The sequence below is a fragment of the Camelina sativa genome, chromosome 15, assembly GCF_030686135.1.
Source record: "Camelina sativa cultivar CO46 ecotype springtype chromosome 15, ASM3068613v1".
NCBI classification, from domain to species: domain Eukaryota; kingdom Viridiplantae; phylum Streptophyta; class Magnoliopsida; order Brassicales; family Brassicaceae; genus Camelina; species Camelina sativa.
In genome coordinates this window covers 31,725,981-31,742,589 of record NC_141894.1, presented here as the reverse complement: position 1 = coordinate 31,742,589, position 16,609 = coordinate 31,725,981, and the positions used below count along the sequence as shown (strand labels likewise).

The following is a 16,609-nucleotide window of genomic DNA, read 5'->3' as shown; positions in this document are numbered from 1 at the left end:
GATATCAAGAGAGCCGAGAGATAGAAAACTTTTTGGAATTGATTTTACTTTTTAAGGTTTATGCAATAGAATGAGAAGTCTGGTTGGGTGACATGGTTTATCTAAACCACAAATAAACCAACTAATATATCACACTAATAATTAAAAAATTTCACCATTTAAAGTGATGCACCTCAATAAAATTTATAGATTCTATCTTTTTCAAAAAAGTTATGCACAATTAACCCACTTTGAATCGCTTCTGAAAATTTGCGGTTGAATCTGATTGTGAAACATGAAATCAACCACTTGAATGAAGCAAAAAAGGGTGTTCAAGTGTTCTGTACAACTTTAACAAACAAAAGCTTCAAAAGCTTCTACTGAGAGATGACTAATATACAAGAGTACGAAAGAAGTTTCCAAACAAGTTTCTCTCTCTCTCTGCGTATAAAGGGTAGTAAGTGACCCTCATTTGCTTCTTGTTATCGGTTTTTGTATGATTTGACTTTGGATGGTATCTTCAGTTTGTATTGTATAAGTTGATGAGCTTCAGCGACCCCCATTCTCAAAGCTCGATAGTCGTGAGTCTGATAAAACACTAAATAGTTGTGTGTCTACAAATAACTGCAAAAAGCCACAATAACAAAAAAAAAAAAAAAAGAGCTGTAAGTTATCTGGATTTCAGTGAGAATATCAAAATCTGATGCCAAGATCATGCCTACGATTTCGTACCTTAATGAAGGGTCGGTCTCTACCAGGAAATGAATCAATAAAACTGTCCTTTAGGAGTAGAGAAACCTGCGAAAGAAAGTTTCAGATTGTTTGTTAGATATAGAGAGGAAGTAGTTCTTGTCACGCTTTTTGCGGAGAAGTCGCTATATAAGTAAGTACCCTATCGCTATTAGATTGAACACTTGTTATGGTGTGAGAGTGTAAATCTGAGCAAAGAGACTCCATGTAATCTCTCATTACGCTCAAGAATTTGGTCGCGGCTTCTGCCTGGGAATCAGACAGTCATATGAAATCGGGTTAAGAAATTTCAAGTTTTGGTACACAATTTTAGGCCATGCATTGGTAAACTACTTACTTGCACTTCATTGCATTTATAAACCGGGTGTCTTCTAGCGTTCGAGCTCTGATGAGCCAGTGTGGCATGGAGTGGAGCCAACTGAGCCAAAAGTTCTCTACACTGAGGCAATGCTGGCATGTTACATATTTTCACCTGGACAAACATTAGTAAACGTTACATCTCTTGAGACTGTAGATATGATCGACGGTTTCGGGTACTGAACAGAAAAGAAAGAAATGAAAGAACTTTGGCCACCAAACCTGATTATTGAGGATGTTAACTAGAATAAGATTAGACGTCTTGACCTTCCAATCAATAGGTTTACTGTGTATACCGACCTGCCAGGTGGTGCAAACGCAGACCATGTGAGCAACAAGAAACATACATAGTTCATGACTGACGCACGATGCACCATGGAATAGATTCGGGGGTTTTATGGTGTTTATTATATAGACTGATGAACATTCAACTCCTCAGAATAAGGAATCATCTAGCTTTTAAAGACATCGCACAAGTTACTTTATATATGGAGTATAAACTTACAAGGAAGGGAACTGGTGCCTCGAGGAAATCAAACATCCTTCCAGGCAGAACCTGAAGACAAACATAGAGAAGTTACGACAAGAAAACTACAATTTGATTGGTCAATTGTTTTTCTAGTGATGTCATGCTTACCGGAAGCAATAAACTCTGCCACTGAAATGGCCGAATCATTGGGACAAGAGACAGTACTATTGCTGACAAAACACCCTGCAATAGTTGTCAGTCAGTTTAAGTGACCATTTCCATTCGAATACCGATCAGAGCATAGATTTAACTAACCAGATTCGGGCAGATTACAACAACTTGCTTCTCTAATAATACTCCAGCAAGCAGTGACATAATCTGGAAGGAAGAATATACTTTTTAACTACAGATAAATATTACCAGCACAAAAAAAAGAGAGATGGACACCAACGCAAAACAGTAGGATTTTAGCGATAGGTTGTTCTAAAAGAGACAGTGAAGAACCAAAAGAAAAGATTGGATTCTAAGAAGAGGCCATACAGTTTCAAGAGAGAGAACACGACAAACTGTTGCTGTTGTCCACATTGAGAGACCCATAGCCTCCTCAGCAGCTGTCAACCTTGCATTTATCTTTGGCAAAAGAAGAAGAAGAAGAAGAAAAGTGGTTGAGATGAGACTATAAACTAGAGACAAGACTACACAAGGATATTTTCCGAAATCAAATATACCTCGGAAGCATCAGAAGAGCAAATATATTCTTCTGACAAACCTAGAGATGAAACTGGAGGACGGGTATACGCGATGGACTGTAAATGTTCCAGTGGATGGAAAACTACTTCACTTCCACGGGAAGGAATAGCCAGTGAATGGTAGCCGCAAACTAACTGTAACGCATCATTGTTGTGTTCCTATCAAGAGGTGAGATACCATATAACAGTATATGAGAACCGTGAAGAAGAGATGATAGAGCAACTAAATATGGTGAAGCTACTAGTGGTCTCCTTACCTTAGCCCATTCCAGTATCAACTCATCACCGAAATCATTTTCAAATATGTCGTCTGACAACACACTTCTAGCTGAACTGCCATATATAAAAAATGTAAATCTGAAATTATACTTGAAATGTAAATGAACTGCAATAAACTGAATCATAACGTTATAAAAAAAAGCAACCACATTACTTGACAAGATTTCCGTAGATAAGGAGTGGTTAGATCAATTTGTGTTAACTTACCTGTACACAGACTCACAGCTTTCATGACGCTCTATTGGTTGGGTCCTAGGATCAACACATGTAACCTCTGGAGAAGTGTGGCCATTCTCATAGCTTTGGGACGTTCTTTCAGGGGTACTCACCAAGTGGTTCTCAAATACTTCAGAAGAATTATCATCGTAACAATGGAAAACTTTTCTGCCATCTCTTTCTATTTCCTTGATCTGGCTTACATCTGAAGCATCACTGGTGACAACACTATCTGGAGATTGAGGTTCTGCAAAGTTCGAAAGCTCACTATCAGATATCAATCCAGCAGCAGCGGCCGTGAGTGCCATGACTCCCTCAACAGGTATTGCAGAAGCCATCCAATCATCAGGGTTGCTACGAGGCGAAGAGACACGGCCATCGATTTGATCATTCGTCCTCGACATTGGTGGACGATAGCATGCAGCAGCAAGAGACATCTCACTGACAAATTCGGTTATCCGTTTTAGCCGCTCCTGTGCTATCATACTGCATCAACATGTGAATGACCTTCAGCATAAGCTTCTCGGTCTTTGGTTGATGCAAGGAAAAGCCAGTAACTACAAAGAGCGAGGGCATCTTAAGTTACCTGTTTAACATCTCAAAGTGTAGTTCAAAAAAAGGAACTCTGGTGAGCAAGCAATAGCATCGAGGTGCAGAAACCAAAAAACGACTGCCTCCTCCAGATGAATGCAAGGGTGATGCAGTGCTTAATACACCAGGGGGTCTCTGAACAATCTCAGAGACATGTAAGCAAACACCATACAATGTCGCATCATCTGCTACCTGACAGAGAATTTGATTGTCTCATGTTACATACATGACTGGTGGATGTCCGACACTAAATAATTTAGAGAGGCACAAAGAAAATATAGATTACCTTGAACGAAAATATGAACGATGAATCATCTGTGCCTAAATGTTCCTGCAGTGAACTCAAAAAGCATGATATGTAAACCTATATTCCAACTAACATAGATGAACTACAGAAGCTCATATACAGATATTTTATTGAGAACAATTTTCAGACCTTTCCATACACGAGCTCATTTAGATCACTGAGAGATGGGGTCCTCTCCAAAAGCCGTGCCTGTTAAGAAAAATCACGTTTTAACAGTCTTAGTTGCTGCTGCATACATCACAGAATAACCCAATGATACCAACTAACATGATGAATATTATAACCAGTAGTACGAATCAGTTCTATGTAAATTCTCTAATTAACTGACATGGCTCATAACTAATAATACACGGAAGAACATTACAATATATAAAGACGCACACCATACATATCATACCTTGACACCACCAGGGAAACAGAAAGTTGCTAGATCCTTTGGACGCATTACCACCTTCTTCCCAGGAGGGTATTTAAAAAGAATCTGTGCATTGAATGAAAGTTGATAAAGAGAAGAAAGAAACCAACTAAATCTGCCATGAAGCAGAACAGACGCATATAACTATAAGAAAGAATGTACTAAGAAGAAATGAAAGAGTGGCAAATATAGTATACAACGAGACAAAAAAAAAAAACAGAATACATGTCTCATGTTACATCTCTAAGCATGCCAAAACTATGTGAAGTCAAAGAAAAAACCAAGGTAACACAAACCTGAGGCTCCAATATTGGAAACTGAGGCCCACGGTGACGGAGTATCCTGTAGTCTGCCACTTCATACCTTGACATCTCCATCTCCCATTTCTTTCTTCTACGGAAAGCCTCTTCCACGGGCTTCAAATTCGCTTCCGGATGAAGCCCCACGATGATAAAATGTTCAAATAGTGACGTTGGCTCCTTTACTTTTCCTTGATCCTAGAGTATTTAACAAATGGAAAATATTGGTTAGCTAATATTCTATGCAAAGACCAGAATCGTTAGACGATTAAGGAAGTAGCCAAAAATGTGTTTAAAAGGTTTGACATGACAGCCAAGAGAGAATGAATACCAGAGCTTTAGAAGAGTGAAGTTGGTACCACTGTCTTTTTTGGTTAGCTAAGACCTCAGGATTGAAAGTGGGACGGTTATCCTCACGTAGATTGCTGACCCCACGCCAAGCCTTTTGCATCTGTGTTTTCAATCTCTGGAAACTGTTAGTGCGCCTGTGTCCAGGAGTCCCAATCTCACTTTGGCTGCGCCTATGTCCTTGTGTAGGTGACTGCGGTAAGACAGGTCCATTGAAGTATACGTTTTGATATTGCTCTCCAGCTGCTTTAACAGCATCCTCAGTACATGGGGAAGAGGAGTCCTGCTCTCCTGTAACTTCTCTCATTTCCATCTTCCTAATACTTGTGTCATTAAGTGGTACCTCGCATCTTGGACTCTGCGGTTCATCATCGTTTTCCCTCAGCACCAAACTCGAGTTATCATCACTGTTGTTGCTTTCCAACAATATGTTCTCATCCTTATTATCACATCTATTACCTATTCCTGCAGCTTCTTCGGTTTCACCCACCTTGAGATGAAGGAGTTCATCTGCTTTAGCTTGACCATTTGCCACTTCTGCATCCACTTCTTTAATCTCTCTACTAGGAGTAGCATTGTCATCCCTCTCAGGTGAACCTGAACCAGAATCTTCTTCATCTTGTTCTCTATTTACCTTTTCCGAAGACTCATACTGCTTAAAAGACTCATGTCCGTTGTCATCATTCTGAACGCTCTCAGATGAGCAACACTCAGCATTTTCTCCATCTATTTCACTCGTTACAGGACTGCCCTCAACATCTATTTCCTCCATAACCTGTCTTTCACTCCTCGGGGTACCCACCACGTCTACTTCATCATCTTTCAAAAACAAACCTTCCTTAACCATGTCCAACGTGTTGTGGTCATCCCTGCTAGTCAATGTTCTCCAACCATCATCACCATCCCTAAAATCTTCTTCCACCACATCCGTGTTCTTCGGGTATCCTACTACTCTATTTCTTCTATCTCCCCGATGAACAGCCAACACGTCTCCCTGCAGCATATCCGCCTGCTTCATACAGCAATTGTCTCCCTCCCTCCCTCACACAACATGACCAAATTCAATCACTACCCCCATAATTTCTCCTATAACATCAAAGTATCAAACAAACTAATCAGACAAGTTTTTAAAACTTACAAATCAAAAAAAAGAAAAAGAAAGATGAATCGCAATTTCTCCTGTGAGAGAACCTATTGGAACTTGAACAATCTTACGATCTCAATAAACCAATCCTAATATATAACGAAACCCTAATTTTCCAGAAGAGTTGAAAAGTATCAACTTCAAAAAAACGAATTCAAGGTTCCAGCTATATGTGACAATTAATAATAAATAAATAAATAAAAACTTCGAATCCTCAAAATTAAATACCTACAAATCCTCCAGCAAAATCAAAGCTCCTCCTGGGGAATAATTAATTGAGGATTCAAACAAAGAAAAATCCAAAAAAGAAAAAGAAAAGAGAACTTGTAACGGAAGCTTGGATTATGGAGGGAACGAAATGAATGCGAAGATTAGATTAGAGAGAGAGAATAGAAAGAGATTACAAAAACCAAACAAAAAACAACAAAAGTGGAAATTGTAATCTTTCTTTCTTTTTTTTTCAATTTTTTTTTTTTGGTTGAGGAGGGACGAAAAAGACAGATAAAAAAAGTTTGTACTAAAAATAGAACTTTTTACGAAAAAGGGGAGGAGGAGAGGTTATACTTGAGACCAGGAGAAGAAGAAGAGACACAGCTCATCTTCTTTTCTTTCATTTGTCTTCTTCTTCTTTTTTAACCCTCCGTCCTCCCTCACGTTTTTTTGTTTCCTTTAACTCTACTAAACGTGGCCTTCATGTTTTATATGAACACCCCCAAATTTGTTGATTTATTTGACTTGTTTTTATCTAATTTAAACCTCATTACCACTACGGAAAAAGCAATTATCCAATCCAATCCTGCATTCCTATGCCGACATCTGAATCATTTTTTTTCTTCTTTTGCCAAAATGTAGAACATAATGAAAATCTATAATTTTCTTTTAATATAAGAAATTCTAGCTACTAACACAAACTCAATAATTACATTTCTAGATAGGTTGATCACAATTCACAACTAATACCTAAAACTAAAATGATTTTGATCTAATATTCTTTTTTGCTTATGACCAAATCTACTCTTTTTTTTTGTTATGACCATATCTACATTTCAGAAAACTAAAAAAGTTTGATCACTTTGCTTTTAGAGCAATTATATTGTGTGTTGTTAATTATATCAGTAGGCGTAAAATCAATTGCTCTTGGTTTAACATTTATAAACATGAATTGGAGAACCAGCATCACTTAAATGTTCTTATGTTAATAGTTTGTAATGATTGTATTTATATTTTTTCAAATAAAATATATACTGTTTATAATGCTATAGCAACTAATTTACTACCAAAAAACTGTTATAATTAAAAGTTTGGTCACCAATTTGTAAAAGAACTAAAAGTTAGAGGTGCTTTATTGTAAAACGTTGAAACATGGAATTGACTTTGAACGTGCGGTAGCGCTTTACCGAACCCAGTTGAAGTTGAATGAATAAGACAGAGAGAGATACATTGGTTTAGTTTAGATGTCTCCCTCACGCGCTACATTCTTCCTTTCAATCTCAGCCGTTGGATTTGACTGTTACGAGAGATTCCTTTTGACCAACATAAAGAAAGACAGAAAGATCATGATGAGTCATGAAGGTTGATTTTTTTTCTTCAATGCAATAAATTTCATTATTTAATTATATCTCATAAATGTAGTAAGAGGGTTTGACTTGTTCAAACATAGCGTTTAGTTAGTAGCAGGATAACCAAAATGAAAAATTCAACAAAATTGTCAATGTTTCCATCTTCATGTAAAACAAAAAAGAAAATATGCAGATTAGAAGGTGCACATAACACGCTAAACGGTGAGTATATAATTCATTATAAGGAGATGCGGAAGCTGAGGCGCCATTTATACAGGCCCGGCTCAAGTTGTTGTTGGACATGATGCAAAAAAAAAAAAAATTGATGTTTTTAAGGTGTTAATTGTAGATTTCATAAATTTAGAATCATTTTTATCAAAAATATTAAACTTTGAGGGCTCAAAGCCTTCTAAATTTTTTTTTTTAAAATAAAACCTGGTGCAAAAGCACCGCTTGCACCGCATCAACGCCGGCACTGCATTTATACTGTGAAGATGGCTTAGGTCGCACATGCTCTTTCCCACCACTTTTGGTCTTGGAATTTGTGTATTTCGTACATAAATACTCTTGATCCTTTTTTGTTTAACTCCGTATTACACTACAAATCATATACTCCCTCCGGTTTTGTTTACTTGACGTTCTAGGAATTTTCGCGTGGATTAAGAAAGTTGGTATATTGACAGAGCATGTGCGACCTAAGCCATCTTCACAGTATAAATTATCAATTTCGTTGGGCTTTTTGTAAGCCCAAATATAACTTTTCTAAATCTAAATGATCAAAGCCTCTTTGAACTTTTTTCCTTAGTCGTCTTCTACGTAGACTATCGGATTTCTGCGCTTTTTTCTCCACCATGAGCTCCTTCAACAATGGACTGCAACAATCTTCAGTCCTTTCTCCTTCTAAAACCCTAATCTGTTAAATTTCAAATCGTTTTTTCTCCTTCTAAAACATAAATCGGCCTCTCTCCTCGGATCCAAACCCTTGACGTCTCCGTCTCGCTGATCTTTTTGCTAGATTCAAGCTTCGAAGCGGTTGTTTTTGATGATTTTTGTGTGTGTGTGTAGTGATTTATAGGTGGGGATAGAATTGAATTGTAAGGTTTTTTTTTTTTGATGATTTTTGTGTGTGTAGTTTTAATTCAAAGCCCTTTTTAATCATCTTCTCCGTCTCCAAAAAGAAATCAGAACCAAGAAACATCTCTCTGAGGTACAATCTTTGTTTTAGAGTAGGAATCTTTCTTAACTTCCTCCTTCCTGATTGAAATTTCGTGTCACCATTATCTTACTATGCTCCACATTGAATTAGGGAGCTTGGCCTTTGTTGGACGATATACTTGAAATTCCACCGTTTGGTTTCCTTGATATATCTTGCTGCAGAAAGTTATATCATCATTAACTGACCTATAAAACCTTCAAAGTGGTAAATTTACATGTGTTATGTCTTAACACACTTTTTGTGTTGCTCTTTTCCTCTTTGATGCCAAGATAGATGGACACATCGTCAAGAATTTCAAAGATGCGGAATCATGAGCGTGAGAGGCTTCGTGGTCCTCCTTGGTTAAAAGTATGATTTCTGTTTTCTTAAACTTCCTGTAACTTAGTGAATGAGATAGGCTGATTCTTACTACTGCTCACACTTTAGTGATCCAAGGTCTGATAGTATTGTTTTGAATATTGAATTAGACAGTGCAAGCGGCACTTCTTAGCTGCTCATATGCAGTGCTTGACTACGCCCAAACCGGTCTGATTGCAGCAGTTTTTATCTTTAAAGTAAGTATCCACAAATATTTTCAGTATATGGTTCTTCTCTTATTATACTGTCTGAAAGCTTCCAGCACATTCTGAAGAAGAATCCTTTGGAAATAGTCCTAAGCATAGATTACATAAGTTGGATTTTATATGCTACAGCCACAGCGTTAAGCCATAAAGCCAATTGCTATATTTTTGGTGTCTTTGTCTCTCGGTATATTTTTCATCGCATCTATAAAATAGTTGAACCTTTTCATTCATATTCGTGTGTTTTGTTTTTTTTAGATGATGGAATGGTGGTATCAATCAGCTGAAGAGAGATTATCTGCTCCAACAGTGTACCCTCCACCTGGACTCCTCCAGCCCCAACGGTAATCAATCAGTTCGTAGGCATTACTGAAACTAATGTAGACTTCTTTCACTCAATCAACTAAGTGCTTTTTGGTTATTTTCTAACAGATGGCCAAAGAAGGAATCCCTCTACCTCCCAACAGATCCCTCTGCGCGCTGTGCTTGCAAAAACGTGCAAATCCATCAGTTGTCACGGTCTCTGGATTTGTTTTCTGCTACTCATGTGTATTTAAGTATGTTACAAAGGTAAGTTCTCCGAATCATTTCTCTATATTCCCAAAACCCAACCTCGGTATAAGCTTATATCCGTCTTTTGTGGTAATCACACAGTACAAGCGATGTCCGGTGACATTGATACCGGTCAGCGTGGATCAGATTAGGAGGCTGTTTCATGACACTTAGGACCCATCTATTTAATGGTTTTAAGCCAAATTGTGAGAGTCTGAGCCGGAAGAGTTATAAATTGCCAAATATATTTATGGATAAGCTTTCATGTAGAGCTCATCAAGTTTGGGATCAAGTGCTTGATAGAAGCTCTTCTCGACACATTGAGTTCAGTTTTGCTTTTGTCATGTCTGCGTAGTCTTAACATTTGCTGTTTGTTTTGTCTAAACCTAGGAAGATAGAAGTGCTTTCGGACATTGAGTTCTTTTTTGAGTTCTTATTCTATATATAGAAGCATTTTGATACACAATGAGTTTCATTTATGTTTATAGAGTTTCATGTCTGTCTTCCAGTCGGTTCTCATATGATCCATATAATTGTTTCATCTGGTTATTGAGATGAAGTAGAACTAACGTTTCTACAGCGGCCGGTGTTTACAAGAAGCAAATCGGAGCCGGCGAGTATCGGGCGAGAAGAATGTGGTGTTGCTTCCAAATAAAGAAGAGGGTAAAGTTTAGTTCTCTCTCACGTGATTGACTTTTTAGTCAATTTCACAAATTAAAAATAATGGTCTTTAACCGTCATTGTTAGTTTGTTACTTAAATTGACTGTGTTTAGAAGATATAAAGGCAAAAAAAATTGTAATTGTATAGTAAGATTTGTAATCCAACCACACAAATAAGATGTATGTATATTTTGGCATTAAAAACAAAAATATTTGACAAACAACCCAAATCTTTACTTTCCTTCTTCATCCTATAAATCAAATTGGGGGAGAAACTATTACCATCAAACAATATAACAATTAAAAATTAAAAAAAACAAACTTAATCAACAAAAAAAAAACATCTCCCAGCCAGGAAATAGGAAACTCACTTAGTATCCACATTACATCATAAATTGCAATCCAAGTTGGTACAACAAAAGAGAAAACTGAAGCTGGAAACAGATGATTAATGGATGAAGAAAGAACAAAAGAAATAGAGAAACAGAGCAAAGCCAATGCGTTCACAGAAAAAAAAAAAAAAAAAAAAAGGAAGAACAAGTAAATAATTACAGAACTAAACAAAAAAAAAACAAAAAAAACATAATAAGCAAAAATATCAAATACTAAAAAAACAATTAGGCTCATCAAATGGAATGAAATAAATTTTCGATAATTGCCTAACAGATGGCACATTTAAACCAAATGCTAAATCAGACAAAATACTATCATATATAATTATATAGTAAAAAGAATAATATTAATGTAAATATCACTTTCATGGGAACATTTCATTTCAAATATATTTTTTAACCCCCAATTTATAATTTCAAGCTGGGGTTTCACAATCAGTGCCAACTAAGTTCATGTGATAAGAGTGCAAAAACACTAGATTCAAAAAATAAAATGTTAATTATAATATTTTATAGAATAGTATATATGTAGATTTTTAATTAATGATATATACCTCTAAGTCTACATAAAAATAAAATTAAAACTGATTAGCATGCAACCCCGCCCCCGCGCAATGCGCGGGTTCTCATCCCTAGTTATTACTAATTACTTACTAATAAAATGAGTCCATTGAGGCTCCTCAGCCTATCCACATCAGCTATTTTAAAAAGTTCTATAAAGATGCCACATAAGCAAGCATAAGGAAAGCTAATTCTCAAATCAAATTCCATGTGTATCCCCCATCTTATTACTCAAAAGTCAAAACGTGAAAGCATCGAAGCGTTATGACTTCTCAAAACCCTCCAGCCTTTAGTTACTGTTATGACTTTTCATCACTTCCAACCCTTTTTCCTTTCAATCCGAAATCAATGGTGTCCCTCCGGCCTGACAGTGCAGAGAGAAGAGACAGAGGCCAGAGAGCAACAGTTTGTACATCGCAGATCTGGGAGTCTAAGTCTACGGTTGTCTGTCACCATAGGCAAGATGTTAAACTCAAGATGTTTTCTTAACACCATAGGCATACTTAAACATGGGTATTTCCACTCCTTCTATTAGTAATGGGCCTAACTCACTCCCAAAAGCTACCTCAAAGGAGGAGGTTTGCCTCATACTATATATATTGCCCAAGGACTTAATTTTCTTCCGATGTGGGACTCTGACACCCCCCCCCCCCTCTCACGCTCAGGATTGGATCTGTAGCATGAAGTTTGTGGGACTGGACATCCACGGGTGGTAGCCCACTTTCGAGAAGTTTGAACCTAGGCTCTGATACTATACTAGGTAATATCCCGCGCATATGCGCGGGTTGTTATATTAGTTATGTTAATTCATTTTAGGTTTTAATAATTATAATATTATGAAAATTTTCTGAGAAATTTAAAAAAAAAAAAAAATTTCGAATGCTATTTCTGAAGAATCAAATCAAAAATTTTCATCCCTTGAAATCCTGTAAATTATTATTCTCAAATTTTTGAACCCATGCAAGAACATAAACAAAACAAAGAAAATATTTAGAATGTGAGATATGGTGGATGATAATGTGAAAATAGTTATTTATAGGATTTCAAGGGATGAAAGTTACATTTCTAAAATTATTAAATAGAAGAGTTAATTATAATTTATAGTGTATTTGAATGAAAATGAATAGAAAAATAGTCAATTCATAATTTATGTAATTTCAGTTACAATTTAGTAGTAAAGTGTGAATTTAAAGTATAGATTAATGTACATTATTATATATTTATTTAATTAATAAATAAATATAATTCTTTTAGAAATTAAATGCTAAATGAACCAATAAGGAGAGAGTGAGACCTTGTGTAAGTTTGTATGATATGTATATCTTTCATTGTTTATATTAATATGTGAGTTAAATGTCAAGATTAAATGTTTTTTTTTTTAATTTGAGATTTAATATAAAAAATATTTAAATTTGTTTTGACTTAAGGAAAAGGAATACTAAGGGGCTCAAAATTTTAACTTACACATGATTTGGTTGTTTTGTTGATATAAACTCAACAATCACACATAATTTTCAAATTAAAAATTTTACTTTTGAAGTGACAAACTAAATTAGTTTTCTTATAAAATTTTATGAACTTCAATCCAAATATTATCTTAAAAAGTCTTTAATTGTGTCTGGACTTTGATTTATATGAAATGATAATGTTTCATAGAGAAAAAATTATTAAATTATATATCATATATTACATGTATATCTTATTAAAATAAACTGAAATTTTTATTAAGTTAAGATATCATTGGTTAAATCAAAGAAAAATAATGATATTCTAGAATTTATAAAATTATGTGAGATTTGAAATATGAGGACATGAGGGTTATAGTGAGATATGTGTCTTCCTTTTAATAGATAATACAGAAATCGATGTATCAAAGGTAACTGTTTGAGAGTTACAAAAGTGCAATTAAGTGCATACTTATACGTTTTAACATGTTCTATTATATTAAATTAAATTCATTGAGAACACTACTATGATATTATTATGGGAGTTACAAACAAACTTTTATACTTTTCCAACTCCTAAAATTAAAACCCAATTAATTTAAAAGTGAGTCTTGGTGGGTCCATAATTTGAATCAAAAGTATAATATGTTATACATTGATCATTTAAAAGGAATAGGAATTTAAATCCAACATATGTGAATTTAAATTTAACTATAGAAATTTAAAAAATAACTATGAATAGATTAGAAAGGCAAGAAATATAAAATAAATATTTTATTTTTATATAAATAAAATAAAAATTGAAAACAATGTTAAATATGTATAATACTTTCTAAATTTAAATATAGAATCAAACTCTTAAAACACATATGAGATATAACAACATTTGATATTGGTGGGAGAGGAGGAGAGAATGATTACCTATAAGATGATAATCCAAATAGATAATGGAGATGAATCTTTAAAAATAAGAACAATATAGAATACATATCATGTAGTCTCTAAAATTAAAATTTAGCATTAAAATTACAATGATATTTTTTTTGTTTTTTTTGTAATCCATACAACAAAAATAGGAAATTGAAAACAAAAAAAAATGGAAAATGATTTGAGGTATTATGGAAGAGAATGAGAGAAGTGGAAGAGAATGAGAGAATGTGAAAATGAGAAAGTAAAAGAATGCCAATATGAAAGAATGAGAGAATGCTTATTTATATGATAAGAATTGATGGAAGTTACATTTTGAATTATGGAGCTACAATAATAATTTATTGTGTTTGAATAAAATTGAATGGTTGAATATGATTAATGCATAATTTATTTTATTTTCAGTTATAATTTTATTTTAATGTGTGAGTTAAATGTATTGTGTTAATTATGTCTTAAATATTGTTTAAAGCAATTAAATAATTAGAAATCAAATTAAAACAAATAAAAAAATTAGAAAATATCAAATGAAAATCAACTAATAAGGAGAGACTAAAACCTTACTTTTATATATACTAGAATTTGCACCCGCGCACGCGCGGGATTTTAATTTAAAATATTTCTTATCAACAGAAATTATTGAGCTCAAATATAATAAGGGTGAGTTACTAGAATATTGCATAAAAGCTTCCTTATTACAAAAGTAACATACAATTGTTTGTAATTACTAGACTAACACATTGTACCTATACTACCCCTGAAACTAGTGTTGGGAAAAAACGTAATTACGGCTAATGCCATTAGAAAAAAAAAATTGGAAGTTGGGACTAAGTCTACCGATCCTTTGATGGTAGATTTATACAGGTGGACTAATTAAAGGTGTACGTCAGATATTTTTGGTACACTTAATTGTAGTCTTGGTACACTTATCGGTCAACGTAGATGGTACACTTAGTTGTAGTGTTGGTACACTTATCGGTGGACGTATATGTGTATCAAAAACTAAGTGTACCAAAAATATCTGATATACATCTTCAACAGTCAATATGACCCAAAAGATATTTATGGTAGACTAATGGCATGTTGCGACAGATTTATTCGACAGCCTTCTCTCGTTTCAGATATTTTTGGTATACTTGTTTGTTTTTTTGAAATAGTTTTCGGAGTGTGATGGTAGGTTTCTTGTCTGTGGTAGATTTAGTAAGCATTTTTGACAGCTGTAAAGTCTTACCAGAATAACACGAATTTGTTTGAGCTGTCAAAGACAGTCTAGCGTTGCGATAGACTTATTGGAGGTAGATCTAAACACGTTTGCTGTTCTTCCGATCTATGGTGTTCATATAATAACGTTTGTAGCAGATTCATCAATCGTATTCTGTTTGTCGGCCGGAGCAAACGTCTTTTTCCTACTCTGTTTCGTTAATCTTTCCTCTGGGTTCATCCATGGAAGAGCTAGATATCGTTTCGGAAATCTATATAACTCACTTTTTATAGGTTTTAATTTAGAAATCAGATGTTGAGATGAAAATCTATAATAGTTGAGTAAAAACCCCACAAGTGAAACCAAAAAAATAGACATAAGTCGTGAAAAAAATAAAGTGAGGCAGGGAAAATTAGGGTTTTCAGTCGTATGATAGAGGTAGAAGACGAGAATATTCTGGTAATTTCGTGTTCATTAAACCTAAAATCGAGCGTGTACGTACATATAAACGTGTACGTACATATGAACGCATACGTACCTAACGTTCTTGAGATTAGTGTACGTACATAACATTCTTTTGCTTAGTGTAGTCCATAAATCCGTTTTAATGAACGATATTATTGTAATTTTGTAGTCATCTTCAACATATCTTCTTCTGCAACCCTAACTAATATTGTCGTTGTTGTTCACGGGAAATGGAACAAGTGAAAGATGTTACTAGAACAAGTAAGAGATGTTACTAGAACAACCTATGTAATTCGTAATTGTTTATTTATTTATTATATTTCCAAGAGCTAATGAATAATAACCACACAAAATTACATTTTAACTATAGAGGGTAATATTTAGATAAATCACCTTGAGCATAAAGTATATGGATGATAGAGACTATATAATCAAATGCAATTGAAAGTTCAAAACAGGTTTAATTCCTCGGATGAAGTCCTTGAGTTCGAATTGATATTAATAAACTTGCCATCTTTTGTGGTCGTTATGTCTACACAGCAACTGGAATCCTTTTCGGTAAACACTACGGTATCAACCCTCCCATCTGATTCAACATTTGTAACAACAACCCTGCAAAAACATGTCACAGTTGAACAAACAACCCCAAGTTTCATAAAGACAAAAATCTATCAATCTACTACTAGTATAATTTAATGTATTTGCCTGTGAGGTCTTTGGTTTTCATCTGCAACAGTATAAAACAAGGTGACTCCATTTAAAGCCCATGCCAAGCTAACAACTCCATCAACTTCCAACCTCGGAACTAAAAGACCGTTCTCAAATCCTTAATTTGGAGAAGGAAACGTTCAGCTCCTTTATGAGTTACATGGTTTTCGGAGATAGGTACTGAACCGAACTAGAGAAGATTGACAGCATAGATGATTTGTACCATTAGAGAATTCACTAAAACAGTCTCTGGATCAAACCCATGCTCCCGAATTATTACATATGGTTCCTTTAACCAAACTTATGCATCTAATCACATGTCTAAAGCTGCATTGATTAAGCTATAAGACATCATAGTCTTGGTATTAAGCTATCTTTACTTCCTCCAATGTGCTTAACCCATTACTTACTAACAATTTAAATTAATGGTTCACGAGATCTGTCGTGTGTCGTTCTCGG

General features: G+C 34.8%; 2 protein-coding genes across 4 annotated transcripts; one reads left to right on the top strand and one right to left on the bottom strand.

The window, feature by feature from the left end:
• Positions 1 to 265: 265 nt before the first annotated feature.
• LOC104747840 (uncharacterized) lies at positions 266 to 6,577 on the bottom strand. 3 transcript variants are annotated; one of them, XR_015582518.1, is made up of 19 exons: positions 6,132 to 6,574; positions 4,743 to 5,845; positions 4,409 to 4,609; positions 4,095 to 4,178; positions 3,827 to 3,886; positions 3,677 to 3,721; positions 3,386 to 3,582; positions 2,791 to 3,285; positions 2,562 to 2,632; positions 2,284 to 2,463; positions 2,096 to 2,185; positions 1,871 to 1,933; positions 1,724 to 1,798; positions 1,592 to 1,642; positions 1,309 to 1,386; positions 1,067 to 1,201; positions 871 to 978; positions 712 to 777; positions 266 to 603 (listed from the first exon to the last, which is right to left on the bottom strand). XR_015582518.1 is itself a non-coding variant. In XM_087489036.1 (19 exons), exons 2-19 carry the CDS (start codon positions 5,775 to 5,777, stop codon positions 529 to 531), a joined length of 3,114 nt encoding a protein of 1,037 aa, XP_087345162.1. In that variant the 5' UTR covers positions 5,778 to 5,845; positions 6,132 to 6,577; the 3' UTR covers positions 266 to 528. The 3 variants fall into 3 exon arrangements, 2 of the variants coding, with proteins under 2 accessions (XP_087345162.1, XP_087345163.1); XM_087489036.1 differs by having other exon boundaries at positions 2,562 to 2,637; positions 6,132 to 6,577; XM_087489037.1 differs by having other exon boundaries at positions 2,562 to 2,637; positions 6,136 to 6,528.
• A 1,688-nt stretch (positions 6,578 to 8,265) lies between these two features.
• LOC104770537 (peroxisome biogenesis protein 12) lies at positions 8,266 to 10,675 on the top strand. Its single transcript, XM_087489192.1, is given in 7 exon segments — positions 8,266 to 8,669; positions 8,769 to 9,026; positions 9,146 to 9,232; positions 9,497 to 9,560; positions 9,563 to 9,582; positions 9,671 to 9,808; positions 9,893 to 10,675. Coding segments are annotated over 6 exon segments (456 nt in total). The 5' UTR covers positions 8,266 to 8,669; positions 8,769 to 8,951; the 3' UTR covers positions 9,965 to 10,675.
• Positions 10,676 to 16,609: the final 5,934 nt, after the last annotated feature.